The sequence below is a fragment of the Accipiter gentilis genome, chromosome 33 (assembly GCF_929443795.1).
Source record: "Accipiter gentilis chromosome 33, bAccGen1.1, whole genome shotgun sequence".
Classification (NCBI taxonomy): domain Eukaryota; kingdom Metazoa; phylum Chordata; class Aves; order Accipitriformes; family Accipitridae; genus Astur; species Astur gentilis.
The window spans coordinates 335,769-363,699 of NC_064912.1; the positions used below are offsets into that span (position 1 = coordinate 335,769).

The 27,931-nt window shown below is 64.8% G+C and overlaps 3 protein-coding genes across 4 annotated transcripts; 2 read left to right on the forward strand and 1 right to left on the reverse strand.

The window, feature by feature from the left end:
• Nucleotides 1-610: 610 nt before the first annotated feature.
• RTN3 (reticulon 3) lies at nucleotides 611-6,909 on the forward strand. 2 transcript variants are annotated; one of them, XM_049835689.1, is made up of 9 exons: nucleotides 611-813; nucleotides 2,377-2,433; nucleotides 3,592-4,380; nucleotides 4,925-5,132; nucleotides 5,561-5,699; nucleotides 5,792-5,861; nucleotides 6,007-6,053; nucleotides 6,176-6,234; nucleotides 6,369-6,909. In XM_049835689.1, the coding sequence occupies exons 1-9, from the start codon at nucleotides 699-701 to the stop codon at nucleotides 6,412-6,414; spliced, it is 1,530 nt and encodes a 509-aa protein (XP_049691646.1). In that variant the 5' UTR covers nucleotides 611-698; the 3' UTR covers nucleotides 6,415-6,909. The 2 variants fall into 2 exon arrangements, with proteins under 2 accessions (XP_049691646.1, XP_049691647.1); XM_049835690.1 differs by lacking the exons at nucleotides 2,377-2,433; nucleotides 3,592-4,380.
• A 244-nt stretch (nucleotides 6,910-7,153) lies between these two features.
• ZFTA (zinc finger translocation associated) lies at nucleotides 7,154-11,609 on the reverse strand. The gene is made up of 4 exons (XM_049790895.1): nucleotides 11,296-11,609; nucleotides 9,823-10,191; nucleotides 8,305-8,664; nucleotides 7,154-7,595 (listed from the first exon to the last, which is right to left on the reverse strand). The coding sequence occupies exons 1-4, from the start codon at nucleotides 11,351-11,353 to the stop codon at nucleotides 7,390-7,392; spliced, it is 993 nt and encodes a 330-aa protein (XP_049646852.1). The 5' UTR covers nucleotides 11,354-11,609; the 3' UTR covers nucleotides 7,154-7,389.
• Nucleotides 11,610-11,844: 235 nt separating this feature from the next.
• On the forward strand, nucleotides 11,845-26,892 carry MARK2 (microtubule affinity regulating kinase 2). Its single transcript, XM_049835644.1, is given in 20 exon segments — nucleotides 11,845-12,789; nucleotides 17,017-17,190; nucleotides 18,039-18,092; nucleotides 18,213-18,261; nucleotides 18,416-18,481; nucleotides 18,577-18,647; nucleotides 18,776-18,832; nucleotides 19,481-19,717; nucleotides 19,795-19,914; nucleotides 20,526-20,625; nucleotides 20,739-20,851; nucleotides 21,904-22,030; nucleotides 22,601-22,671; nucleotides 22,673-22,789; nucleotides 23,115-23,212; nucleotides 23,312-23,440; nucleotides 24,060-24,323; nucleotides 25,216-25,242; nucleotides 25,607-25,651; nucleotides 26,376-26,892. Coding segments are annotated over 20 exon segments (2,331 nt in total). The 5' UTR covers nucleotides 11,845-12,732; the 3' UTR covers nucleotides 26,731-26,892.
• The last annotated feature ends 1,039 nt before the right edge of the window (nucleotides 26,893-27,931 follow it).

Genomic DNA, 27,931 nt, shown 5'->3' on the forward strand with positions numbered 1-27,931 from the left:
CTCCGCTTGCGACCGAGACTACCCTATAGCTCTCCCCACCCGCTATAGGGGACATCGTACGACTCCGTCTGACCTACAGGGGACCGTAGGCCTCACCCGTGGCCCACTAGGGAGCATTCTACAGGCCCCCACCCCCTTTAGGGGACACCCTATGTTGCTGCCCACCTTATAGGGGATCCTATGGATGGAGTGAAGCCATGCAGCCCCCGCCCCATACCCTCCATCCCCCTATAGGGGAAAACCGACGGCCCTGTTTGACCCTCAGAGGAGCGCAAGACCCCTCTGTCTCCTATAGGAGACATCCTGCAGGCCCCTCCCACCTATAGGGGACACCCCATAGCCCCCCCCGCCCCCTATAGACAGCCCTATAGCTGGGGCCCAGCCAGGACTACAACTCTCATCAGGCACCGCGCGGGGAGGGGGGGCGTGGCTGAGAGAGGCCGGGTGCCATGGCGACGTCGCGCCGGGCGCATGCGCAGAGCGCAAAGCGAGGGTGCCATTCCCTCCCCCTTCCTCCCACACCCGGCGCATGCGCAGGAGAGCCGAGCTGCGGCGGGAGGCTGGCTTTCCGCGCATGCCCGGCCGTTGGCGCATGCGCAACTCGCCTCGGCCCCGCCCCGCCCGGCCCCGCCCCGCCAGTCGGTGCGTGGCCGCCGCGCCGGACGGACGCGCTTGAGCGGGTCTCCGCGCTCACCGCCATGGCTGACCCCACTACTCAGTCCCCCTTCGTTTCTTCATCCTCCTCCTCCTCCTCCGGTCAGTCACAGCCCCAGCTCGGAGGCTGCGGGGCCGCTGGCTCCGCCTTCTGCGCCGGTAAGGGCCTGGCGGGCCTGGAGGGCCTGGGGTGCCTGAGGAAGGGGGGCGGGAAGAGGCCTTTAGGGGCTAGGTCTGAGGTGAAAGAGGCCTTAGGGGGGCAGATATGGGGGTGGGGAGACCTTTAGGGGGCAATTCGGAGGAGGAAAGAGGCCTTTAAGGAGCAGATATAGGGGAAGGAGGTCTTGGAGGGGTAGATATAGGGGAAGGAGGCCTATAGGAGGCAGATCTGGGGGGCGGAGGCCTTTAGGGGTGCAATTATAGGGGGGAGAGGTCTTTAGGGGGGTAGGTGTAGGGGGAAGAGGCTTCTGGGGGGCAGATATGAGATGAAGTGGCCTTTAGGGGAGCAGATGTGGGGAGAAGAGGCCTTTAAGGGGCGGGTATACGGAAAAGAGGCCTTTAAGGAGGAGATAAGTGAAGAGGCCTTTAAGGGGGCAGATGTAGGGTGAAGAGGCCTTTAAGGGGGCAGATGTAGGGTGAAGAGGCCTTTAAGGGGGCAGATATGGGGGGCATCAGCACATCTACCCTTGCATCCTGCAGAAACGGGTGAAAAACATACGGAAAAGGGGCTGTTGATTTTTTTGGAGGGAGGTCATTGGGTGGCCAGGCTGCTCCGTCCGTCCGCCCCAGGAGGGTGAGCTGGGGGGGGTCCCCGGCATTTGGGGGAGACACTTTGCCCTCCCCCTCACCCCTGAGGCGCCCCCTGAATGCCAGCGCTCGTTTCAGGGCACCCTGATTTTGCGATTGCCACCCGTGCACCCTGGTTCCCGTGTTTTCACCCCAGTTTTCACAGTTGGATGCTACAGAGCCCCAAACCCCTGCAGTTTCTCCCCAAATATCACCCAGACAGTAGCAGGGGGAGCTTCCCTAGAGGTCCAGTGCCAAGGGGGAGGGAAGGTGGAGATTTTGGGGTGACCCGACGCCATCTGTGCTCCGGCTGTTGTCACCTGGTGGGGACAGCTGCTGCGCCGGACTCCTGCCCCAAACAGCCTGATCAGGGTGGGGAAAATGGGGTAAAAAACCCCAAATTTGGTCAAAACCGGAATTCGCCTGACGGTCTTGCGTCGAAGAGGCGGCGGCAGGTGACACAACGTCGCCCCAAGAAAGGGAAACTGGAGGAAACCCTGTTCCTCTTCTGCGGTACAACCGGGTATCCCAAAACCCCCAGGGAACCCCCCTCTTTTGTGAGTGTGAAACCACCGGCGGCTGACACACCCTGATTTGGGGTAAAACCCTGTGGAAAACGGTACACAGACTCCAACCGTGGGGGTCTGGGGGTGCTCAAGCCACCCCTCCCCCCATCTGCCTGTTTTCGGGGTGAAGAGGCAGCGATCGGTCCCATTTTGGGGGGGAGTTCATCCCAAAAAACCCATCAGCACCCCAAAAAGACACCGGACAGTGGGATGAAGCCTCGCTGCGTCAAAGTGAAACCCCTTCCCTGCTTCAGGGGGTGACACCCTGACCCTGACGGGTTTGGGGGGGGGGGGGGGTTCGGGGGAGGGGGTTGGTTTGGGGGGGGGCCCCCCGGGGCACTGAGCTCTCATCCTCTATGTTTTCTTGCAGATCCCCCCGCTTCTTCCTCCTCCTCCCAGCCTGTCTCTCTCTTTGCGGCTTCACCAGGCAAGTCTCCCCCCCGCCACACTTTCCTGTACCCCCAGGAAGAAAAATGTCGAGGTGGGGGGGAAGGCTGTAACCCTAAAATGACCCCCTTGGATTTGGGGGTGTGCCCAATACTGGTTTGGGGTTCCTGATGCCACTGCGTTCTCTGTCTGAGTGCTGCTGGTGGCTTGGGGCGGGGGGGAAAAGATGATGGACCCCAAAAATAGCCCCTGCTTTTGGGGGGCTTCGCCTGCAGCTCATTTGGGGGGGGAAATGGGTCCTGAGACCCCCCCCTTAAAATGGCAGCTGAGGTTGGGGGGGTGGTTTAAAACCCACCAAAAATAGACATTTTTCTTTTGCTTTTTTCTTCCCGCTTATTAACAGAATTTTTTCTCCCTCTTTCCGGGCAAGCGCTTGCCCCAAGGCTTCATCCCCCCTGCCCCACAGCTTCATGCCTGCCCCATGGCTGTGCCCCCCCTGCGCGTCGCCTCTGCCCCACGGCTGCTGTTTCTGCTTTGCACGGCCCCCCCCCCCCCCCCCGCCCCCCCCACTGCTGCTGCTCACCCAGCTGAGGAGGAATTCGCCGTTTCTCGTTGTTTGGCCTCAAAAAAACCCACGACCCGCCTGCGCCCGCGTCCCACCCGCCGCCGTCTGTGTCTGTGTGCGACCCCCCTGCCTGGATCCGGCCCTGAAATTTGGGGTTGAGGTTGGGGGGAAGGTGAGGAGCCCCAAAACCCCCCTCCCAGCCCTGGAGGATCCAAAATCCTCCCATCTTGGCCCAAGAGTTGGTGGAGGGAGGCTGCGAACACGCCAGAGTCCCACACCCTTTGGGGGAGGAGGGGGAGGGGCTGAATCCTGCCCCCCCTCATCCTCACTCCAGACCCAATTCAGCTGTTTTTAGCCCCAAAGTGAGGTCCCCAGTGGGACCCTCCCCTTTCTGGTGCCAAACCTGCAGGTTTTGGGGTGTATTTGGGGAGGGGGGGGAGCGTCCAACTGTTCGCGCCGCCACGGGACCTGCTCACCCCCCCCAGCATGGCCGTGCCGAGGGGGGGGACCCCAAAACGTCGCTTGGGGTGCAGCTGGGTGCATGGCAGCCCCCCCCATGCATGCTGCGGCCCCCCCCCAAAAAAAATCGCCTTGCCCCTCACGCCTGACTCTCTCCCCTCTCTCCGGCCCCAGCGGGCGCCGAAGCAGCACCAGGGGGACAAGGAGGTCGGGGAGCCTTCCTCCCCACCCCCCACCCCGCTGTCTCCTCCTCTTCCTCGGGGGCACCCCCCTCAAAAGAACCGGATTCCCCTGAATCACCCTTCGAGGTCGTGCCGGATCGCGCCGCCTTTGACCGGGAATACGGCGCCGCCGCGCTGCTGGGGGAGCGCGAGGTGCTGAGCCAAATCCCTGAGGATCGTGTCTGCGACTTCCCAGCGAAACCTCGCGCCGGTAGCATCACCGGCGTCACCGCTAAGGTCCCCACCGGATTGTGCCGGCAAACATCCGGCACCGCCGCAGCGTTGGAAGAGGTGTCCAAGTGCGTCCGGGAGATGCACAGTTTTACCAATGAGTTGCTCAGCTGGGATTTGGTGGAGCGTAATGGCGGTAACGGCATCACCAGTGGTAACGGTGACACCGGTAGCAGCGGTGATGCCGGCGGCAGCGGTACCACCGGTGTCGAAGCCGACAGCTCGGGCGATTCCGACGACACTGTCATCGAGGAAGCGCCGGTCGAGGATCTCCCCGGCGGCACTCTTCCCCGGCACCGTGCCACCGCCGGCGGCACCGGCATCACCGTCGCGCCGCCGCCACCCCCCCTTCCCGAAACACCCCCCCGCCCTGCTGCCCGGGACTGGGAGGAGGAGCGGCTGACCCTGCGGGCGCTGCGGGAATTGGGGGAGCCCCCCCGGGATACCCCAAATCCCCCCAGGGACCCGGCCGAACCCCCCCTGGGGACCCAGCTCCTCCCCTGCCTGGCAGGTAAAAAAAAAAAAAAAAGAACAAAAAACCCCAGTTGTTTTAATCCCAAAATCATCGCCGCTGCCACTGAGTCACCCCCAAAACAGCAGGTTGACGGGGGGGGGCTGCAGCTGGACCTCCCCCAATAAAGGGGGGGGGGGGTCAAAAAGTGAGGGGTTAAAGGAGTGAGGCAAAAGGGGGAACCCAGCCCCAAAACGCCGCTGGGGATGTTGGGGGTGGGGGGGGAGCCCCGCGTCTACCTCTTGTTTTGGTGTAAAAAAAAAAAAGGGGGATTTTTGGCAAAACCCGCCGTCAGACTGGGAAGGGGGTAATTAACGCCTGTTTGTAATGAGGGGGGGTGGGTTAATTAATGCCTGTGTCTAACAAGTGAATGGGGGGCGTACAGGGACGGTGCTGGACCCGTTTTGGGGCAAATTGAGGTGAATCAAAGAGAGACAAAGCCATCAGAGAGGACACAACCAGCCACCACCTGTGATGGGGGGGCGTGGGGAGACACAGGGCGCCCCACGTCACGCCCCCTTTGTCACCTCTGTGTCCCCAACAGTCCACGACCTCCTCTTCTGGCGGGATGTGAGGAAGACTGGGATCGTCTTCGGCGCCAGCCTCCTCCTCCTCCTCTCCCTGGCCACCCTCAGCGCCATCAGCGTGGTCGCCCACCTCGCCCTGGCCCTGCTCTCCGTCACCATCAGCCTCCGCGTTTACAAAGCCGTCGTCCAGGCTGTCCAGAAGTCGGAAGAGGGGCACCCCTTTCGGTGAGGGATATTTTTTGGGGGGTGTGTCCCCCCCATTTTGGGGGGTGAGGGTTGTTGGGGACAACCCCCTTCTCCCCACCCAGGGATGGTGGCTGCTGGGTGATGCACTCGGTGGCCCAGCTGCTCTTTCCCCCTCCGTAGGAAGGATGAAGGTCTGGGGTGGGAGTTTAGAGTGCAGGGGGGATTTGGGGGTGCAGAGGGAGGATTTTGGGGTCCCCCCCATTTCTGGGGGGGCGTGGGAGGCTGAGGACACCCCCTAGGGGACAGCAACCTCACCCATCGGGTGATGCACAGTGGCCCAGCTGCTCTTTCCTCCTCTGAAGGACGTATGAAGGTTTTTGGGGAGCAGGGGGGGATTTTTGGGGTGTAGAAGGGGATTTTTGGGGTGCCCCCTCCCTCACCTGACTGTGCCACCCCCCCCATGTCAGAGCTTACTTGGAGATGGATGTGACCTTGTCCCCTGAGACCTTCCAGGCTCACGCCACTACCGTCGCCCTCCACCTCAACCAGGCGCTGCGGTTACTCCTCCGCTTCTTCTTGGTGGAGGATCTGGTGGATTCCGTGAAGGTAAGGGGCCTTCCTCCCCCTCCTCATCCTCCTCTTCCCCTCCCCAGGACTCCCCCAAAACGCTCCTCTTATCCTTTACCCCCCCACCCCAGCTGGCCATGTCGATGTGGCTGCTGACCTACGTGGGAGCCGTCTTCAATGGCATTACCCTCCTCATCCTCGGTAAGAGTCAGGTTTTGCTCCCCTCCCCTTATAAAATAACTTCCCCAAATTTTTAATTTTGGGGGGTGGCCCCGCAAAAAATAACTCTGTGGGGGGGCTTGGCCCCCCTCATCCTGTGGCGCTGAACCCTCTGTCTCTCTCGCAGCCGAGCTGTTGGCCTTCACTCTCCCACCCCTCTACGAGAAGTACAAGGTGAGCCCCAAAATGGAAGGGGGACACCCCCAAAATGGAGGGAGGGTGCCCCAGAAAGGAGAGGGGCACCCCCAAAATTGGGGGCAGTGCCCTTAAAAATCCCCTTCTCCCCCCCTCGCCAGGTGCAGATCGATCACTACGTGGGCATCGCCCGCAACCAGACCAAGGACCTCATGGCCAAGTAAGTGCTGATGGGACCCCCCCAAATCACTTTGCCCCCTCCCTATTGCTGTGGCCACCCCAAAATCGCTGCATGCCCCTCCCCAAAATCACTGTGCCCCCCCCAAGCCTCTCACCTCTCTCCTCTCCCCATAGGATCCAGGCGAAGCTCCCAGGCCTGGCCAAGAAGAAGCCGGAATAAAACCCCGGGGGTGGTGGGGAAATATCGGGGTACCCGGCTGGTGCCCCACCACCACCCGAGCTCGTCTGCTGGTCCCCCCCCCCCCAAACTCAGACACCCCCCCCCAAGCTCGTACACTCCCTCCATCTCTCACAGTGGTGTCCGTCTGTCCTTCCCTCCCCCCCAGCCTTGGACTTGGCCTCTGCTATGGGGCTATTGGGGGGCACTGCACCCCAAAACCCCCCTCCCGCTCCCCTGGGGGGGGATCCCCCCAGCTCGTTTCTCCCGCCCCTTTATTTTTTTTAACGTTAATTGAGGTGAAATGTCTGTAACTGCTGTAAATTGGGGGGGGGGTGGGGCAAAGCCCTTTGAGGGGGGGCTCAGCCCCCTCCTGCAGCCCCCCCAAACCGCACTGCACCCCCCCCTCAGTCCCCCCCCACAGTAATTTGCGGTGGGGGGAAAACAGGGGACCTCCCCCATCCGTCCGCGGGGAAGCGGCATCAATAAAACACCGCGACGGACGCCTCTGCTCCCCACTTTGCGCTGCCGTGACCCCCCCCCCCCAAATATCCCCATGTCCCCCCCCCAAAATGTCCCCGTGTCTGTCATTGTTGTGTCCCCCCCCCCCGCCGTGTCATTCCACGGGGCATCCAGGAATGGGTTTATTGAGGGGTGTCATGTACAAAAACGGGGGGGGAGTGTAGAAAAAAAAGGAGGGGGGGGGGCACGCATAAATAAGAGTGACACCGCGGGGGGGCGGGGGGGGGGGCGAGCTTTGGGGACCGGTGACACCATTGACGGGACCCATAGGTGCCACCTCTGAGGGGTGGGGAGGGCACTGGTGATATTGGGGGGGACATGGCTCTGGGGGTGGGACTGGGGACACTGAGGGGGGGTCTCTGTGTGTGTGTTCCCCCCACCCCGTGCCTCAGTTCCCCCCCCACCATGTGATGTGTGTCGTCCCCCCCCCCAACAGTGTCCCTGTCCCCCAGGGGCTCAGGCGGTGCAGGCAGGGGGGGCCCCAGGGCGCAGGGAGAAGAGGGGGGGGCTGCGGCGGCCACAGCCCCCCGAGGGGGCCCCCCCCGCGCCCTCCTCCTCCTCCTCCTCCTCTTCTTCCTCCTCCCCTGTGACAGCTGCTTCGGCCTCAGCGGCTGCTGCTTCATCCTCCTCTTCCTCCTCGGTGGGGCTGGGGGGCTGCGGGGCTGGGGGGAGCAGGGACAGCCCTGTCCCCCCCCCAGCCTGTCCCTGGGTGGGGACACGCTTGGCCCCCACACTGTCCCTGTGGTGTCCCCATGTCCATCCCGTCCCCATTGCCCCCAGTGTCCCCACACGCCCCACTGTCCCCATTTACCTCACTATCCCCACCATCCCCACATCCCCCAGTGTCCCCATGTCCCCGTGTCCCCCACTGTCCCCATTTACCCCAGTGTCCCCACACCATCCCTATTTACCCCAGTGTCCCTACAACCCTCGCCTTCCCCACGTTCCCCAGTGTCCCCACATCTCCCACCATCCCCATGTCCCCCAGTGTCCCCACACCCCCTACCATCCCCACGTTCCCCACCATCCCCATTTACCCGTGTCCCCACAGCATCCCTATTTACCCCAGTGTCCCCACAACCCCCGCCTTCCCCACGTTCCCCAGTGTCCCCACATCTCCCATCATCCCCATGTCCCCCAGCTGTCCCCACACCCCCCACCGTCCCCATTTGTCCCAACGTCCCAACAACCCCCACCGTCCCCATTTACCCCACCATCCCCATGTCCCCCAGTGTCCCCACACCCCCCACCATCCCCATTTACCCCAGTGTCCCCATGTCCCCCAGCTGTCCCCACGTCCCCCACTGTCCCCACACCCCCCACCGTCCCCATTTCCCCCACGTCCCCCAGCGGTCCCCATCACCCTCTCACCGTCAGGAACATCGTCCCCGCCATCCCTGTCGCCACGTCCCCGGCAGGCGCGCAGGAGCGCCCCGCGTTCGCCGGGGCCGAGGCGGAGGGTGCCGGGGTGGGCGGCCAGCGCGTGGCGGCGGATGTCCCCGAGGTGCAGCGAGGGCAGGGCGCGGGCGCAGAGCAGACACCGCAGCCGGTTCCCCCCAGCCTCCAGGTCCAGCAGCAGCTCGGCCCGCAGCCACCCCCGGAGCGAGTCCCCCCCCGCGCGGACCCTCGTCACCGGTAACCCCGAAGGGGACGTTTTCCCACCTCGGGGGGACGGGGGACGCGGGCAGCCTCGACGACGATGACGGCGGGGACGGGTGGGGGACAGGGAGCCTGTGGGGGGGACGGGGGCGGTAGCCTCAGCGTGGGGAGGTGGGTTGGAGGGGAGAGACGCACCTTGGGGGTGTTGGGGACACCTTGGGGACGTAGGGACATGGGGCAGGGACCTTGGGGGGATGTATTTGGGACACCATGGGGACATGGGGCAGGGACCTTGGGGACATGGGGGGATGTATTTGGGACACCATGGGGACGTGGGGCAGGGACCTTGGGGACACTTGGGGACATGGGGGGTGTATTGGGGACACCTTGGGGACACGGGGCAGGGACCTTGGGGACACGATGAGGACACCTTGGGGACATTGGGCAGGGACCTTGGGGACGCTTGGGGACATGGGGGGGTGTATTGGGGACACCTTGGGGACACGGGGCAGGGACCTTGGGGACACGATGAGGACACCTTGGGGACATTGGGCAGGGACCTTGGGGACACGGGGCTGCGCTGGGGACAGCAGAGCTCTGGGTCCCTGGGCCGGGGGGGACACGGGCTGGGGGCGGAGCCCAACCGTGAGGTGGGCGGGGCTGAGGAAAGGGGCGTGGGCAGCAGGGAAAGGGCGGGGCCTAAACACGGCTGGTGTGTTTGGGGGCGTGGCAAGGGTGGGGGCGTGGCTGAGGGCAAGCGGGTGTGAGTGGCGGGAGTGGGTGTGGGCTGTCAGTCCCGGGGCGGAGCTTGTCTTAAAGGGGCACCTGGCGATTTAAAAGGGGGCGGCGTTCCATTTGAAGAAGGCGGGGCCTGTCTTAAAAGGAGGCGTGGCCCACATTTAAATGGGCGTGGGTCAGGTTCAAGGGGGTGGGTGGACCCACATTGGAGGGGGCGTGTCCAATATTTAAAGGGACACGATTGTCTTAATGGAGGCGTGGCCCATGTTTAAAAGGCCACGGCTCCGATTAAATGGGGTGCGACCCACCTTTGGGGGGGGGGGTCACATTAAAGGAGGAGTGGCCTACACTTAAAAAAGCATGGTGCAGCTTTGGGGGAGGGGCCACATTTAAAGGGCCACAGCTCAGATTTAGGGAGCCCCACAGGGAAGGGGGCGTGGCCACATTTAAAGGGACACAGCTCAGCTTAAAGAGCTCCACTTTGGGGAGGGGGGCCCACATTAGGTGTCCTCACATGAAAGGGTCCCCAACGCAGTCCCCCGCCCCCAATACCTGTCCCACCGCCGCCACCGGCACCGGGGGGTCCGTCGGGGTGGGCGTGGAGACCCAGGTGGGAATCCCAGGAGCGGAGGACGAGCTGCTTCTCGCGGGGTCCCCAAGCGCCGGAATAGGGGTGTTTCTGCCGGATATGGCGCTTGATGGTGCTGAGCTTGAGGGTGGCGAGGGCGCTGCCGCAAACCATGCAGAGCATCCCGTGTCGCGCCGCGTTGAACTCCATCAGGTATTCGGCTCGCCAGCGTTCGTGGTAATACCGACGGTGATCCCGACCCGGGATACGGCTCCGACCCGGCCGCGACGCTCGAGCTTCGCAGTGGTCTGAGCTCCGACGGCCCCCCCGCGGTCCCGGCTCTGGCGGGGAGGCTGCGAGGAGCCGGGGGGGGCGGTGAGGGAGGGGAGCGGTATGGGTTTGGGGGTGGGGGTGTCTAAGGGATGGAAGGGGATTGATGGATGGCAGGGGGGGAGTTTTGGGGGAGCGCCAGGGGTTGGGGGACTCGAGTACGGGGGGGGGTGTCCCCAGGGATGAGGAAGTCTCAGGGGGTCCCTGGTGATAGGGGGCCCTTTATGGGCTGGGGGAGCCTTTTGGGGTCCTCGGGGATAGCAGAGCCTGAGGGGACCCACTTTGGGGGGGGGCTTTGGGGATCCTTCGGGGGGGACACCCCAACATGAGGGTCTTGGGGGACCGTATGAGGGGTGGTCCCCCGGGTTGGGGGTCTCAGTCCTGCTTGGGAGGGGGACACGGCCCGCAGGGGTGACCTCAAATTAGGGGGATCTGGAGGGGAGGGGGGACACGAGACGGGGGGCTCTTAAAGGAGAAAGGGAAGTTCTGAAAGGGGCAGGGGCATCAAAAATGGGGGTTCCACAGGGATGGGGCATCTTAAAAGGGCGAGGGGGGGCTCTTAAAGAGACAGGGTGTGTTAAAAGAGCAGCGCACTTCAAGGGGCGGGGCTTGTAAAGGGGTATTTAAAAGGGGTGGGGCATGTCAAAGGGGAGGGGCCCTTAAAGGGGCAGGGGCATGTCAGAGGGGCTGGGGGTGGTTAAAGAGGGTGGGGATATCTTAAAGTGACAGCGGCACCTTAAAGGACCAGGGGCATCCTAAACTGGATAGGGGCATCTTAAAGAGACAGGAACATCTTAAAAGGATGGGGGCATGTTAAAAGGACAGGAGCATCTTAAAGGGGCAGGGGCATCTTAAAGTGACAGGGGCATCTTAAAGCAACAGGAGCATCCTAAATTGGATGGGGGTGTCTTAAAGGGACAGGGGCATCCTAGAGGATGACAGGAGGATGGCAAAGGGATGGGGTCACCCCCAGGGCCGGGGGGGGGATCTTAAAGGGCCAGCATCGCTCCCATTGTGCGCAAAGGGGGAGCCCAGCTCCCCCTCCGCGGGAGAGGGGTCTCCTTAAAGGGGCCGCACCGACCACCCCCCCATCCTCTCCCCCCCCCATCCCCTGCGTCGGTGCTCACCTGGGCGGTCCGGGTGCGGGAGAGGTCCGGGGTCGGGGTGGGGGTTCGGGGGGTCCATGGCGGGGCCCGGGGCGACGGCGACGGTGGCGGGCAGGGGCCGGCCGGGGTGGGGACGCCGCCGTGGGGCCCCTGGGGCTCCTTTAAGGGCTCCTGGGTAAATTTAAAGGGGCCGCACGCCTTTCCCCTCCCCCCCGCAAGACCGCCCCGCCCCTCGGCGGGGGGCTGCGGTGGGGGGCGATGAGTTGCCGCCCGGTCTCAGCCCGCCCCCCTCCCCCAAAAAGCGCACCCACCCTATAAAAAAGATTTTAAAAGGGGGGGGGGTTGCCCAGGCGAGGGGGAAGGGGGACCCCCTGGATGGTCCCCTGCCCCACGCAGCCCCCCCCCCCCATTCCCACCCCCACCCTGCAGCATCGCCCCGGGCTCCCCAGACCTATGGGGCACCCAAGAAGCCATCACCACCACCGCCCCCCCCCATCCCTGGGCTGGCCCCGCCCTTTTGGTCCAGAAAGGGCGTGGTCTGGGCGTGGAGACCACACCCTCCCTTTGGGGAAAGGGGGCGTGGCTTCCCCAGCTGGTCCCGCCCCATCTCCTTGGCTTGGCCCACTCTGGACCGGTTCCCCCTCCCAGTGCTCCCAGTGCCCCTCCCCATTACAGACAGTGTACCCAGGCGTCCGGGCCCCCTCCCACCTCCCTCCAGTGCCTGGGGAGAAGCCAGGCGTCCGGGACCGTGCCCCCCCCGCCCCAAAAAGCGGGGAAAGGACCCAAGTGCCCGGGTCTCCCCTCGCTTCCCCCTTTGGGGTCGCCAGCAGGGATGGGGAGGGGGGATTCGGCTCCGGTCGGGTGTTTCCGTCAGAGAACGGAAAGACCCGATGGCGGCCGAGAGGCGTTCGGGTGTTTCCGGATCTACTCGGGGAGGGGGCGGTGGAGGCGGAGCTCGGTTCTTCCCGCGGCTGTCAGCGGAAAACGCCGAAGGAGCCTTCGGGTCTTTCCGCGCTGGGGTGGGGCCGGTGAGAGTCGTCGGGTGATTCCGGAACCGCCTCCGGAAACGCCCGAAGCCGAGAGAGGGAACACCGATCCGAATCTATCCGGAAAGAGCCGAAGAAGAGTGGGAGGCGTGTCGGGTGTTTCCGGCGCGGCGGCGGAAATGGCCGAGGGCCGGCGGTGGCGGCCATGTTGGGAGCCGCTGGGTGCTGAGGAGGCGCGAGTGTGAGGCGGCGGCGGCCGGGCGGACTCGCCGCCCGCTCCCCTCTCCCCCCCTTCTCCTCTCCCGTCCCCCTCCCCGGCCTGCCCCATGCCGGTGGCCTGGCCTCCCCCCGCTCCCTGAGCGTGGCCCGGGGTTCCCCTCTCCCCCACCTCCCCTTCCCCCTCCCCGCACACCGCCTGCCGCGGCTTCCCCCTATCGCGATAGTCGCCGGCGGCGGGGGGGGGGGGGCCGCCATGTCGAGCAGCGGTCGTAGCCCTCTGCCTACCGTCAACGAGAGAGACGCGGAACAGGTAGGGTCGACGACGGGGAGGGCCTCTGTGAGGGGAAGGCGGCGGGGGGGGGGGGGGTGTCTGAGGGGAGCCCGGCCCCTCCGTGAGGGGATCGTGGGCCGTTTCGTGAGGGGAAAAGGTGGGGGATCTGAGGTCGGTTTGTGGGGAAAAGGGGGTCTGAGAGGGTCAGGGGTTCTTTTTGTGAGGGGAAAAGAGGGTCTGAGAAGGTTATGGGTCGTTTTGTGAAGGGGAAAAGGGGGGATCTGAGGTCGATTTGTGAGGGGAGAAAGGGGTCTGAGGGGGACCTGGATAATTCTGTGAGGTAAAAAGGGCGTCTGAGGGGGACCCGAGCTGTTTTGTGAGGGGGCAAAGGGGGTCTGAGTGGATCGTAGGCCGTTTTGTGAGGGGAAAAGGGGGTCCTGGGCCATTTTGTGAGAAGAAAGGAGGGTCTGAAGGCGTCCTGGGGCCCTTCATGAGGGGAAAAGGGGGGGCTGAGGGGGCCTGGGGTTGTTTTGTGAGGGCAACTGGCGGGTCTGAGTGGGTTGTGGGCCATTTTGTGAGGGGAAGAGGGGGACTAAGGGGATCCTGGGTCTCTCCATGAGGGGAAAAAGGGGAAGTCTAAGGGAGCTCTGTGCCCCCCTAGCCTGGCCCCTCTGCAAGGGGATCCTGGGGGTCATTCCCCCCATGAAGTACCCTGGAGCTTCTCATCACCCAGACCCCTGTGTGGGATGGGGGGACCTGAGCCAGGGCCCCTCCTTGGGGGCTGGATCTGTCTCCTCCATGGGACCTGTTTTTGGGAGGGATGGTCTAGGATGCTCCCGCCCCAGAGGTCTGGGCTCCCATTTTAGGGGTCCCTGAGGGGTAGCAGGGTGTCTGTTGCCCCCCTCCCCAAAAGGCAGGGGTGAGAGGCCCAGGGCTTGCACCCTAAAGGAAGGGGGGCAGGCAGGGGGGTGTCAGCCCCCCACATTGGCCCCCTCTGGGGTCCAGTATCTGTCAGAGGGTGTGAGGTTTGGGGTGTCATCGTTGTCATTGTGTCGTGTGTGTGTGCCCCCCCCCCCCCCCCCGCGGTGGCTGCGCGGACTGGGTGTGGGGGCGTGAGCCCACCCCCTTCCCTGCGGCGCCCCCCCCCCCCCCCCCCCCATGGGGGGTGTGGGGGCGGCATCGTTGCCATGGGCTAGGTGCCCTCCGTGGGGTTTTAGGGGGGGTGCTGTGAGGTGTGTACCCCTCAAAACGATGTGAGTGCCCAGCCCTGTGATGGGGGCCCAGGCTTCCCCCAAGATGGAGAGGGTGGGGGTTCACCCCCTGAGTCTGGTTGGTTGGCGGGGGTGAGGCCTAGATACCTTTAGGGGACAGCTGGTTCTGGGGGGCTCTTGGGGGCCCCCTGTTCTCCCAGCTTCAGGTGCTGGTGGGTACCCCACTTATGGCTCAGCCTGTTTGGGGAGGGTCTGGGGAGCACCTTGGCTTCCCCAGCTGCATGGCAGCCCCATTTTGGCGGGTATTTTGGGGGGCTCCCCACCTTCTGTAATGAGGGAGATCCCCCAAGCGATGGGGAGGGACTCAGCAGGATGTGGCCTGGGGTGGGGTGGGAGGCACAAATGGCTTCTTCTCTGTGTCCCCAACAGCGAGGACAAGGCGATGCTACCTGCTCTCTGGCTGTCACCGTGGCATCAAGCACCCCCTCCTTGTTTTGGGTCGTTTTCCTGTATTTTTCTGCCGTTATGTAACGACAGAGGAGAATTATTCCTGGCTGGGAAGATTTGGGGAGGGGGCGGAGGAGAGGTGGGGGGCTGCTGCCTCTCCCCCCAAAAACAGCAGCCAAAATCGGGGTGCCTCCCCCCCCCCCCCAGTTCCTCCATCACATGGAGACCGATCTGGCATGCTTTTATATAAAAAAAAATTCAAAAATAACTAAATTTGGCTGACATTTCAGCACCGCCGCACCAAAGCTGTTTTACCATCTCCTGTCGGCTGCCGAGGCGGCGGTTCAGTGGGGGGGAACCACCCGCTTGCCGCAGGTAGGCCCGGCACGGCGGCAGCTGCCGGTTACACCGTTACTGGTTACCAGTTATGCCAAAGCCAGTTGCCACCAGTTTTGTGCTGGTGGCGCGGTTGGGTGTTGGTGGCGTGGGCACTGCTGGCACCTCGGCCTCTTCGCGCCGGGATCTTTAGACCCATCTGGTGACATCACCCCCGGACCTAGTGACATCACCCCCGGACCCAGTGACATCATCCCTGCCGCCATTCTGGTTGCGATTCCCAGCGGTTTGGCTCTAACGGCAGCCAGCGAGCGAGACGGGCCCCTCCTACCCCAATGTGTGCCATTAGTGTTGATTTTTCCCTTTTCTGCCCTGTTTTCACCCTCCCGGTGCTTCAGGTTTTCCCCCAAACTGCGGCGCAACACCGCAACCCCCCCCCCCCCCCAGCTCCCGCGGCCCGGCCAAGCCGTCGTCAGCCCCAACCGGTCGAGCCGGTCTGGCCTTCCCAGCGCTCCTTGCGGAGTTCAACTCTAGGCGAGCTTCTGCTGGCCGCCCAGCACCACCTCACACTGAGCCGGCCACGGCCGTCGGTGTCGCCGGCACCACCGCGAGCTGAGCTGGTTTAGGGTCGCCGAGTGTGAGTCCCTGCTGTGGGGCTGGGTTTGGGTGGGGAAACTGAGGCACGAGGGGCTTTGGCAGTGAGGGAGGGGGTTTGGAGCTGAGCTCAGGGCCCGTTTAATTAACGAGAATTTGGTTAACAAGCGCCAAGCCCGGCACCGCTCTTCGTAGCCGCAGGGGGATGCCAAGGGCTGAGTCCTTTCCCGCTTTGCCAAAACCGGGAGCGGCGAGGCAGCCGCCCACGTCCTGGCGAGGGGGACGGTGACAACCTCCTGGTGTTTCAGCACCGCACCACCAAAGCCTGGAGCCGGTGATGCTTTCGGCAAAGCCTCACCGGGCCCCAGTGCAGCTGCTGCTGCTCTCCTGGCATGACCTTTTGGGGGGGGGGGGGGGGGGGCCGGCTTGGAGGAGAGCCACCAGTGCCGGGGGATGTTTGCCGGCCACTCCAGCCTCACCGATAAGAGGTGCCGGAGAAATGCCAGGCACGCTGGCCACTTGCTGGCGCTGCCACGGACCCCCGTGCTTTTTGAGGGGGGGAGAATCCGGTGTTGGTGCCACCACACGACTCAACCCTGAATTAATTCCCCGGCAGCACGGCCAGATGGCGAAGCACGCTCCCCGCCCCGTTGCCACGGCAGATTTTTGGCAGAAAACCCCCATTTTTCTTCTCTTTTCCCCATCATTCTCCCAGCAAAGCACCAGGTTTTGGGGGAGGGGAAGGATCTGTGCCCCCCTCCATACCCCCCCCAGTCCCCAAAATGCTGTGTTCCCCTAAAATCTGGGGGTTCGGTGCCTTGTGCCTGGTTGCGCCATCGTTGGCTGAGCAATGCCGAAAACTGCCCCCGCCTCGCTTCCGCCGGTGGTTTCCTTCCCACGGGGGGAGCACCCCAAGAGTATGACCCCCGCCAAAACCCCAGCGAGGTTTCGGGGAGGGCTGCGGTGCCCCAAATCCCGGCGGGGGAGGGTGGGTGTAGTTTGGCTCGACTCCCCCGCCCGCTCACGCGCATCCGTTATCTCCAGTGTCGCCGGAGCGGTGACAGCACGGCACGGGGGGGGGGTGGGGGGGTGACGCTGCCCAGCACCGGTGTTCCGCTCCCCATAAGGGAACACCCCAAAAGTGTCCTTAAAGCTGGGGTGACCTTTGGAGGGGGGGCCTGTGAGGACTTTTGGGGTGTGGGATGAGGGGGGTTGGTGGCAGTGGTGTGTTATGGGACACTTCAGGGCCCTCCCCCCCCCCCCCCCCCCCGTTTTGGCTGTGGGGTGAACCCAGGTGTCTGGTTTCCCCGTTTTGGGGTAAAATCATGACATTTGTGCACCCCGTTTCTGGGAGGGGACCAGGGAGGGGGTAGCCATGTCCCTGTCCCCTCCTGGGGAAGGGGTGTCACCGTGCTGGCCCCGTCTCCACCCAAGCCCAGCCCGAAACCGCGGTGCTTGCGTCAGGTATCGGGGGCGGCTCCCGGCCTGCCCGGGGTGCGGCACAGTGCCGTACGGCAGCAGTGTTCCCGGACTTTGCTCCCAGCTTTGCCGAGAGCCTCCAGACCCCCCCCAGGAGTTCTTCGGGGGGCGGGGGGAACGGGCGGACACATGGGACGGGACACGCGATGACATGACACACGGGGACATCAAACTGATTGTTCCCTTTGTGTCCCCGCAGCCGGGTCCCGTGGAGGGGAAGGGTGGCGGGAAGGCCAACATGCTGCGAGGCCGGAATTCGGCCACCTCCGCCGACGAGCAGCCCCACATCGGCAACTACCGCCTGCTGAAAACCATCGGCAAGGGCAACTTCGCCAAGGTCAAGTTGGCCCGGCATGTCCTGACCGGCAAGGAGGTGAGTGCCACTGTGGCATGGGGACAGTCCTCGTCCTGTGGGTGCCACCGTGGTGTGGGGACAGGCTCATGGTCATCGCCCTGTGGGTGCCACCGTGGGGATGGGCTCTTGGTCTTCATCCTCAGAGTGCCACCGTGGTGTGAGAATAGCTCTGGGCTCCTAGTCCTCTTCCCGTGAGTGCCATTGCAGGGACAGGCTCATGGTTCTTGTCCTGTGAGTGCCACCACTGTGCAGGGACGGTTCTGGGCTCTCAGTCCTTGTCCCACGAGTGCCACTGCAGTGTGGGGACAGGTTCCCGGTCCTCGTCCTGTGAGTGCCAGTGTGGCACGGGGACAGGCTCCCGGTCCTCAGCGGTGACTGCCACCATGGCATGGGGACAGCTCTGGGTCCTGGTCCTCACCCTGTGAGTGCCACCACCACAGGGTGGGCTCATGGTCCTTGTCTTGTGAGTGCCACCGTGATGTGGGGATGGTTCTGGGTCCTGGTCCTTGCCCCGTGAGTGCCACCATGGCATGGGGACGGGCTCATGGTCCTTACCCCGTGAGTGCCACCACTGTGTGGGGACAGTTCTCGGTCCTGGTCCTTGCACTGCAAGTGCCACCACAGCATGGGGATGATCTGAAGCTCTTGGTCCTCATCTCGTTAGTGCCGCCATGGTGTGGGGATGGGCTCCTGGTCCTCCCACCACGAGTGCCACCGCAGCACGGGGACAGGTTCCTGGTCCTCGCGTCATGAGTGCCACCATGGTGCAGGGACACCCCTGTCCCCTTGCCCCTCACCTCACGAGTGCCACCGCAGTGTGGGGACAGTCTTGGGGACCTTCCCTGACCCCCTCTCATCTCTCCCAGGTTGCCGTGAAAATCATTGACAAGACGCAGCTCAATTCCTCCAGCCTGCAGAAGGTGAGGGCGGGGGGTTGGGATCTCTGGGAGGGGGGCAGCAGTTTATGGGGGGACACATGGGGAATTGTGGCATCTCATTCCCTCCTCCCCAAAACCCACTCACCCCCTTATTCCTCACAGCTCTTCCGGGAAGTGCGAATAATGAAGGTCCTGAATCACCCCAACATAGGTGAGCCCCCCCCAAAGACCCCTCCAGCTGCATGCTGGGACTCCCGTGTCCCCCATCCCTACCCTTGGGGGGGTCCCCCACCCCTGGGGGGATCCCAGGGGGTGGCCCCCACCCTGGCCTGCCCCCCTCCAGCCCTGCTTTGCCCCCTTTGCAGTGAAGCTTTTTGAGGTGATCGAGACGGAGAAGACGCTTTACCTCGTCATGGAGTATGCCAGTGGGGGTGAGCAGCAGGCAAGGTGGGGTGACAGCAGGCAGGGAGCGGGCAGGGCTGCCTCTCACCCCTGCCTTCTGTTGTCGTGTCCCCCCCACCTCCAGGTGAGGTTTTCGACTACCTGGTGGCCCACGGGCGCATGAAGGAGAAGGAGGCCCGGGCGAAGTTTCGACAGGTCGGGGGTTGCCAGTGTGACACCCCCAAGGGGGTTTGGGGACACCCCTATGTCCCCAGGGGGCTGGGGGATGCCCCTGTGCCCCTCCTGGGGTGGGGGGGCCCTCCTGACACCCCCCTCTCCTGCAGATAGTGTCGGCCGTGCAGTACTGCCACCAGAAGTTCATTGTCCACAGGGACTTGAAGGTGAGGACCTCCCCCTTGGACCCCTTGGCACCCCTGGGACCCCCACCAGCAGCCCAAGGTGCTCCCCAGGTCCCTGTCCCTCCCCCCCCCCCCCCCCCCCCCTTTTGACCCCAGGGCAGCACCTGGATATCCCTGGGACTCCTCAGCACAGCACCCAGGCACCCCTGAACCCCTGGGAGGTGCCAGGACCTCCAGGGCAGCACCCAAGCTCCTGAAGGCAGCACCTGGATACCCCTGGGACACCCCAGGGTTGTACCCAGATAGTCCTAAATCCTCAGGGCAGCACCTAGATGCCCCAGGGACCTCCTGGGAGGTGCCAGTGTCCCCCAGGGCAGCACCCAGACACTCCTAGGACACCTGAAGCAGCACCCAGACACCCCTGAATGCCCTGGGAGGTGCCAGGACCCCCTGGGACAGCACCTGAATATGCCTGGGACCCCCCCTGGGCAGCACCCAGACACTCCTGAACCCTGTGGGAAGTGCCAGGACCCCCAGGGGCAGCACCTGGACACCCTTGGGACCCGCCCTGGGCAGCACCAGATACTTGCAGAACCCCCCTGGCTGCACCCACATACCCCTAACCCCCCCCCAGCAGAGCACCCAGACGCCCTTAAAGCCCCTTGGGGCGCTCTCCCTCCCCTGGGACAGGCAGAAAACCTACTGCTGGACGCCGACATGAACATCAAAATCGCCGATTTTGGCTTCAGCAACGAATTCACCTTTGGGAACAAACTGGACACGTTTTGCGGGTCCCCCCCCTACGCTGCCCCCGAACTCTTCCAGGGGAAGAAATACGACGGTCCTGAAGTCGATGTCTGGAGCTTGGGTGTGATCCTCTACACCCTGGTCAGCGGTTCCTTGCCCTTCGATGGGCAAAATCTTAAGGTACCACCCTGTTTTGGGGGAGTCCCTGGGGGTCCCCGAGGGGGTTGCGGTGTGCCGATGGGTGTTTATCACCTCAGGAGTTGCGGGAGCGGGTGCTGCGGGGCAAGTACCGGATCCCCTTCTACATGTCCACCGACTGTGAGAACCTGCTGAAGAAATTTCTCATCCTTAATCCTACCAAGAGGGGCACCTTGGAGGTGAGGGAACCCCAGGAGCACCCCCAGTGGGGTCCTGGGCACCCCTGGGACCCCCTCAGTGTGGTACTGGACACCCTTGAGAGCAACCCAGGACACCCAGCATGGTTCTGGGATCCCCCAGGACCTCCCAGCATGGTCCTGGACACCCATGGGACCGCCCAGGGACCCCCAGTGTGGTCCTGAACACCTCAGGCACCCCTTGAGCATCTCCAGTGTGCTCCTGGGCACCCCTGGGACCACCAGCATGGTCCTGGGAGCCCCCAGGACCCCACGAGCACCCTCAACATGTTCCTGGGTACCCCCAGGACTCCTCAGCGTGATCCTGGACACCCCCAAGAGCGCTGCAAGACCCTCGGCATGATCCTGGGTGCCCCCAGGAGCCCACCCAGGATCCCAGTCACCCCTAGCATCACCCTCAGCCCCCCAGTCACCTCCCCAGCACAGCATCAGGGACCCCTGGAGCCTCCTTCTCCCCTCCGAAATGTCTCTGCCCCCAAGAGGTGATCCCAGGAAGCCCCCCGGGACCCCCAGACTCCCTCTGCCCTGCTCAAGACCCCCTTTGGTGTCATCATTCCCCCTCCCCCCCCCTCCCCCCCCCCCCCCCCCCCCAGCAAATCATGAAGGACCGCTGGATGAACGTGGGCCATGAGGACGATGAGCTGAAGCCCTACATGGAGCCTGTGCCAGACTACAAGGACCCTCGGAGGACAGGTAGGACCCCCCTCTAGACACCTGGGTGCCCTTTTTTGGGGGGGTAAGAGGGTCCTCGAGGGGCCACCCCAGATGCCTGGGTTCCCCCACTGAGGCCTGTCCCCCTGTCCCAGAGCTGATGGTGTCCATGGGGTACACGCGGGAGGAGATCCAGGAGTCACTGGTAGGGCAAAAGTACAATGAGGTGATGGCGACCTACCTGCTGCTGGACCACAAGAGCTCGGAGGTGAGGGGACATCAGGTGACACTGGGGGATATTGGGGACACTGCGGGGGTGTAGGGGATGAGGGGACAACGGGGAGAGGTGAGGTGACACAGGTAGGACAGGGAGTATGACGAGGGGACAGGTATGACAGGGGACATGGAGGGGATGAGGGGACATAGACGTGATGGAGTATGGAGGCTATGAGGGGACATGGCAGCAAGGGGGTACAAGGAGGAATGTGGGGACAAGGAGGGGACATTGGGGGGTCATGGGGACATGAGTGACAGGACATTGAGGGTATGAGGGGACTTGAGACAAGGGGGACAGGTGTGATGGAGCATGGAGGATGGGCGTCATGGGTATGACAGGGAACGTGGAGGGGATGTGGGGACATGGAGAGGGTCATGGGAACATGGGTATGACAGGGGACTTGGGGACAATGAGGTGACATGGGGACATGAGGAGACACGGACACGTGGTGGAGCATGGAGGATGTGAGGTGACATGGGGACAATGAGGGGACATGAGGGGTATGGGGGACATGGGGACAATGAGGAATGCAGACATGGGGCACACCAAGAGGACATGAGGGCCACAGGATATGGGTATGAGGGAACGTAGAGGGTATGAGGGGACATGGGGACAATGGGGGGGACATGAGGAGGGTCACGGGGACACATGTATGACAGGGAAGATGGAGAGGATGATACGGAGACAAGAAGGGGATGGGGTGGGACACGGGGGGGCACAGGGAGGTACAGAGGGGACAGCATCCTTCCCCCCAGCCATACCCTCACCCCGTGCCAGCACAATCCCGTGCCATCACGTTCCCCCCAGCCCAGCTGTGCCTTGTGCCAGCACGTCCCCGTCCCCAGCTGTGCCCCGTGCTGGCACGTCCCCGTCCCCAGCTGTGCCCCGTGACAGCGTGTCCCTGTCCCTGCATGTCCCCCCACGCCAGCGTGTCCAGTCCCCGTCCCCATCCCTGCTTGGCATGTCCCCCCGTGCCCCATACCAACATATGTGTGACCTCCTCCGTGTCCCCACCTGTGTGTCCCCCTGCTTCGTGTCCCCAGCTGGAGGAGAGCCTGGCGCTGAAGCCGCGGGCGGCCCCCGACCTGGCCAACAGCTCGGGCCCCTCGCCGGCGCACAAGGTCCAGCGCAGCGTCTCCGCCAACCCCAAGCGCCGTGTCAGCGACCAGGGTGAGCCCCCCCACCCCCAACATCTGGGTCCATGGAGTGGGGGGGGGGTGACCCAGTTTCCTGGGTCACTGGGTGGGGGGCAAGGGGGGGACCCAGTCCCATGGGAGAAAGGGGGGGGGGGGGGCTAGGGTGGGAGCAGGGAGAGGGGGGCCTGGTTGCCTGGGTCTCTGGGTGGAGGGCAAGGGGCGGGGGGGCACCTGGGTCCCTGGGTGGGCGTAGCCTGGTTGCCTCGGTCACTGGGTGGGGGTCAAGGGGGGGACCCAGTCCCATGGGAGAAAGGAGGGGCCTGGGGGGGGTCCTGGATGCCTGGAGTCCTGTGGTGTGGGGGGGCTGGATGCTTGGGTCCCCTGGATGTGCAGGGATGGGAGCAGGGGTCCCCAGACCCCTGGGTCCCCATGGGGTGGTGGGGTGGAATGGGGCCCCCCCACATATCTGGGGCCCTGAGGGTGGAGGGGATGGGGTGGAACAGGGGCCCCCTGGGACACCCACGTCTCTGGGGTAGGGGGTGGGGAGTGGGTCCCTATGGGACCCCCCCCTCCTTGACACATCCACCACCTCCCGCCCCCACAGCCGGCCTTTCCATCCCCACCTCGGCCTCCTACTCCAAGAAGACGCAGGCGGCCAACGCCGAGAACAAGCGAGCAGGAGGAGGAGGAGGGGAGGAAGAGGGGGGGGCGGCGGGCGGGCAGCACTGCCAAGGTGCCCCCCAGCCCCCTGCCCAGCCTGGAGCGAGCCAAGGGCACCCCCTCACCCTCCACGGTCAGCATGGGGGGGGGGGGGGGCACCCATGCCTGGGTCCTCTGGGGGTGGGACTGGGGGGGCCCAGACACCTGGGTCCCCTGGTTTGGGGGGGGCAGGGGGCCCCTGCATGCCTGGGTCCCCTGGGGGTGGGAGAAGGGGTTTCGGGGTGGGAGTTGGGGGGTGTGGGGGGGCCAAACACCTGGGTCCCTCAGGGGTGCCAGGGTGCCCTGGTTCCCAGACAACTGGGTCCTCCATTTGGGGGTGCTTGTGGGGTTCCCGGATACCTGGGTCCCCCCTCAGACTCCCCCCCCCCGCCCCTTTGTGTGTGTGTCCCCCTCCACAGAACAGCGTCCTCTCCACCGGCACCACGCGGAGCCGTAACTCCCCGCTGCTGGACCGGGCCAGCCTGGGCCAGAGCTCCCTGCAGAACGGCAAGGACAGGTAGGGGACTCCCCCCGTGTCCCCCAAAAATACCTTCCCCCACCCCCCTCCTTAATGCCCCCCTCCCCCCCCCCCCCGCCCCCTGCTTTTCTTTCCTAGCCTGCCCACGCCGGGCTGCCGGCCCTCACCCGCTGCTCCCCCGGCCCCTGGGGCCCCCCCGCGGTCCCGGCAGCACCCGAAACCCACCGCCACCCCTGCCGATGCCAACTGCGAGGCCACCCGGCCCAGGCAAGGCCGCCCACCCCCCAAAAAATCCTGGCGCAGGGCCCAAGTCCTGGGGGGAACCCCTGGGAGGGTTTGGGCGGGGGGGGGTGTCCCTATGTGCCTCTCCTTGACCCTGCCTGGCACCCCAGCATGTCCCCAGGGATTGGGGGGGATTTGAGGTATCCCCTGTCCCCAGCCCAATGCCCCAGGGTATCCCCCAGAGCAGGGTGGGGGAGGGATTTGGGGTGTTGTGGGGTACCAACGGGTCCCTGGGGTGCAGCAAAGGTGCTGGTGGGTCCCCGTGGTGCTGTGGGTTGCTGGCAGGTCCCTGGGGTGCAGCGGGGTGCTGGTGCGTTCTTCTGGGGTGCTGGCAGGTCCGTGGGGTCCCTGTGGGGTGCTGGTGGGTCCCTCTATGTTGCTGGCAAGTCCCCATGGTGCTATGGGGTGCTGGTAGGTCCCTGTGGGGTGCTGGCGGGTCCCCACGGTGCTGTGGGGTGCTGGTGGGTCCCTGTGGGGTGCTTTGGGGTGCCGACACGTCCCCAGGGTGCCCTGAGTTACCACCTGCATGTCCCCAGGGTGCGGTGGGCAGGGTGGGGGGGCGCCACCCACACCCCCATTAACCCCCCCCACCCCGTTCCCACAGCGGGGCACCCAGCCGGGTACCGGCAGCTTCTCCTTCAGCCCACAACGTCAGCCAAGGTCCCGGGGAACGACCCAGCTTCCCCCGGGGGGTCTCCAGCCGCAGCACCTTCCATGCCGGGCAGCTGCGACAGACGCGCGACCAGACCCCCCTGCCCTACGCGTTGCCCCCCGGTCTGCCCCCCGCTTCCCCCTCCGGTGCCAGTCAGGGTCGTCGCGGTCCCTCTGCCAGCCTCTTCAGCAAGTTCACCTCCAAATTCGTCCGGAGGTGAGGAAAGGGGCTGTGGGGGGGGCGGGGTGGGGGGACACGTGGGACTGTCATCGCGTGTCCCCTGGTGTGGGGGCTTCTCGGTGTGTGTGGCCCCTGGGCTGCCCCCGTGTATCCCCCAGGGCTCCTCTGTGTGTCCCCTCATCCCCGCCTTCCCCCCCCGGGGATCCTCTGTGTGTCCCCTCTATGTTGTGGCTGTGTCCCGTCCCCCCCGTCCCCCCCCCCACCATTGTGTGTCCCCTCATCCCCCTGGGCATCCCCTCTGTCATCCCCGTCCGTCCCCCCCAAAGCTGTGTGTCCCCTCGTTCCTCCCAGGGATCCTCTTGTGTGTTCCCCTCTGTGTCCTCTCATCCTCCTCAGGGCTTCTCAGTGTCCCCTTGTCCCCCCCCAGGGCTCCTCCATGTCCCCTTTTGCCCCCCCCCAGGACTCTTCCCTGTCCCCCCATGTCCCTCTCGGGCTCTTACACATCCTTTCCGTGTCCCCCCACCTTGTCTGCTGGGTGGAGGTGGGGGGGCTTCTCTGTGTGTCCCCTTGTCCCTCTAGGCTCCTGTACGTCCCCTCTGTGTCCCCCGGGGCTCCTCCTGTCCCCCAGGTCTCCTGCCATCCCCTCGGGACACCCCCCCCCCACAACACTTCTGTGTCCCCTTCTGTCCGTGTGTGTCCCCCCCCCTGCCCCATGTGGGAAGGGGTGACGGGGGTGGGGAGGTGGGGGGGGTTGCTTCCCCCCAGATGCCTGGATCCTCCAGCTGACCCCCGCCCCATTTGGGGGGGGGGGGGGGGAGGGGGTACCAGGACACCGGCCTCCCTCAGGGTGTGGGGGAGGGGGGTGGCTCTGTCCCGGCCCCCTCCCCTCGCCCCCAACGTCGCCCTTCTCTTCTGTTTGTCTTTGTAGAAATCTGTCTTTCAGGTTTGCCAGAAGGTAGGGCAGCGCCGGACGCCTGGGTCCGCACCCCTTCCCCCCGCATGCCACCCACCCCCCCCCCACCCTGGGAGAGCAGGTCCTGGCCCCGCCCCGCGCCCCCCAAACTCCCCTCCCAAACCCCCGCCTCGGCGCTGCACGGCCCCGCATGGCCCCCCTTCCCGCTTGGCTGTGGCTGTCTGTCTGTCTGTGCCCCCCCCACACCCTTCCCACCCCCACTGTGTGTGTGTGTGTGTGTGTGTGTGTGTCTGTCCCCCTCCCTGTGCTGTCTGTCTGCCCGGACGCCTGGGTCCCATGCTGGGACGGGGAGGGGCTGCCCCCTCCCCGTCCCCCAACTGATCTCTGCCCCTTCTTCTTTCTCGAGGAACCCGCACGAGCCCGAGAGCAAGGACCGAGTGGAGACGCTGAGGTGAGTGCGGGGACGGGGTCCTCGTGACGTCCCCACAACACCACTGGAGTCCCCAGGACCACTATCTTGTCCCCCAGGACACCCCTGAGGTCCCCATAACACCCGCAGGGTCCCTGGGACACCCATAGGACCCCCTCACCCCCTACCCCGTGACATCCAGGACCACTGTACTGGTCCCAGTGACATCGCCAGGGCCCCCATGACATCCCAGACCACTGTGCCGGTCCTGGTGACAACCCCCAGGGTCCTCCTGACACCCATGATCACGGCGCTGGTTCCCCTGCCACCTATGGGGTCCTGGTGACATCCATGGGACACCAGGGCTCGCTGTGCCTGTCCCAGTGACATCCCTGGTGTCCTTGTGACACCCAGGACCTCTGTGTCACTCCTGGATACGTCCCAGACCCGCCATACTAGTTCTGTGTCATCTCCAGAGCCCCGGTGCCACCCGGGACCACCATGCTGGCCCTAGTGGGATCCCTTGGCCCCCCCAGGACCTCTGTGCAGCCCTGGTGACATCCTTGGGACCCCCAGGACCACCACACTGGTCCTGGTGACATCCCTGGCGTCCCTATGTCCCCTGGGACCCCCACGCTGAGCCCGGTGCCCTCCCCAGGACCACCACAGCCACCCTGCTGCTCCCGGTGCCACCACCACCCACCCACCCACCTTGGTGACAACCCCCCCTTCCCTCCTTATCCCCTCCCCAGACCAGCGGCCCCAGACCAGCGGTAGGTCCCGAAAAAGAAACCCGTGAAGCCGGCGCTCGAGAAGCCAAACCTCGTTCTTTACGTTTTACCTGGAGCATGAAAACGACAAGTTCCCTGGAACCAGGCGAAATGTTACGGGAAATCCGGAAAGTTCTGGACGCCAACAGTTGTCGGTGCGAACCCCAGGAACGGTTCGTCCTCCTCTGCGCCCACGGAGCTCCTGGGCACGATTCCTTCGTCCAGTGGGAAATGGAAGTTTGCAAACTTCCCCGTCTTTCCCTCAACGGCGTCCGCTTCAAACGCATCGCCGGGACCTCCATGGCCTTCAAGAACATCGCCTCCAAGGTGGCCAACGAGCTCAAGCTCTGAGCGGGGACGGCGGAGGAAGGGGGGGGGACGACACACAACAACGGTGTCACCTCTGTCACCTCCCCCACCCACCACCCCCCTTCTGCTTTGGGGGAGCAGAGGTGATGGATTGAGGTGGAGGGGGTGCGTGTCCGGGATCGGATGGACCTGGGACATCGGGGGGGTGGGGGGGGGGGGTATGTTCTTGAGGGGGCTGCGTGAGGCCGTTGTGGATGGACCCAGGGACCTGCAGGGATGTCCTGGGTGGGCCAGGACCTCATGGGGACGTCCTGGATGGACAGGGGACATCCTTGGTGGCCCTGGGACTACTGGGGATGTTCTGCGTGGTCCTGAGCCTTATGGGGATGTGGCGGATGGCCCAGGGCCCTGGGGGGACATTGTGGCTGGGGACACACACACACCCACAGACGTTCTGGGTGGCCTGGGATGTCTTGGATGGCCTTGGGGACATCGTGGGTGGCCCTGGGCCAGGTGGAGATGTTCCAGTGGTCCCAGGTGGGATCTCCCGGATGGACCAGGAATGTCCCTGAGCCTGGGGGTGTGGGGGGGGAGATAGACATGACACACACGTGGGGACAGTCCAGGGCCTTTCTGTCCCCGTGGGGACGGCCCAGAGCCTTACGGGGACCCCCCCCGGGGCCCCCCGGTGGCCTTAGGGGATGTGGGGACAGCCTGATGATGTCACAGGACACACACACACACACCCCCCACGACCTTGGGGGGCATCACAGGTGTCCTGCCCCCCCAAATCCTTGGGACATGGGGATGTCCCCTCCCCCCCCTCACTCAGGAAGGCCCCCCCGGGGGGGGAGGGGATCTGCTGCTGCCGGGGGGAGGGGCCGCCCCCTTTGACCTGCTGTAGCCCCGCCCCCGGGGGCACTCGCATGCCTGGGTCCCCCCCGGGGGGGAGGGGCTGCACCCGCCCTTTACATACCTCGGGGGGGGGTTAGGGGGTGTCCCCAACCCTCCCCCCCCCCCCCGGGCACTGTCACCCCTTGCGGGTGGGGGGAGGGGCAGCGCCGCTGGCCCCGCCCCCAGCCCTCCCACCCCCCCCCCCCCCTCGCCCCCAGCCAGCGCCGCTGTGGATTTTCCAGGTTCTAGATTAAAAACTTTCCAGAAAGATCCGTTGCCTCCGACCAGTGCTCCCACTACCCACTGGGTGTAGCTTAGCGCTCCCCAGTACAACCCAGGGCCCACTGGG

What these genes read in the sequence shown, in the direction of transcription:
- ZFTA (XM_049790895.1), bottom strand. Translation starts at nt 11,353, where the DNA reads ATGGACCCCCCGAACCCCCACCCCGACCCCGGACCTCTCCCGCACCCG. An exon ending in CCCGCACCCGGACCGCCCAG is followed by an intron (nt 10,192 to 11,295) that starts GTGAGCACCGAC and finishes GGCTCCTCGCAG; the next exon opens with CCTCCCCGCCAGAGCCGGGA. An exon ending in CGGGGACGATGTTCCTGACG is followed by an intron (nt 7,596 to 8,304) that starts GTGAGAGGGTGA and finishes TGCTCCCCCCAG; the next exon opens with CCCCGCAGCCCCCCAGCCCC.
- RTN3 (XM_049835689.1), top strand. Translation starts at nt 699, where the DNA reads ATGGCTGACCCCACTACTCAGTCCCCCTTCGTTTCTTCATCCTCCTCC. An exon ending in TGGCTCCGCCTTCTGCGCCG is followed by an intron (nt 814 to 2,376) that starts GTAAGGGCCTGG and finishes GTTTTCTTGCAG; the next exon opens with ATCCCCCCGCTTCTTCCTCC. An exon ending in TCTCTTTGCGGCTTCACCAG is followed by an intron (nt 2,434 to 3,591) that starts GCAAGTCTCCCC and finishes CTCCGGCCCCAG; the next exon opens with CGGGCGCCGAAGCAGCACCA.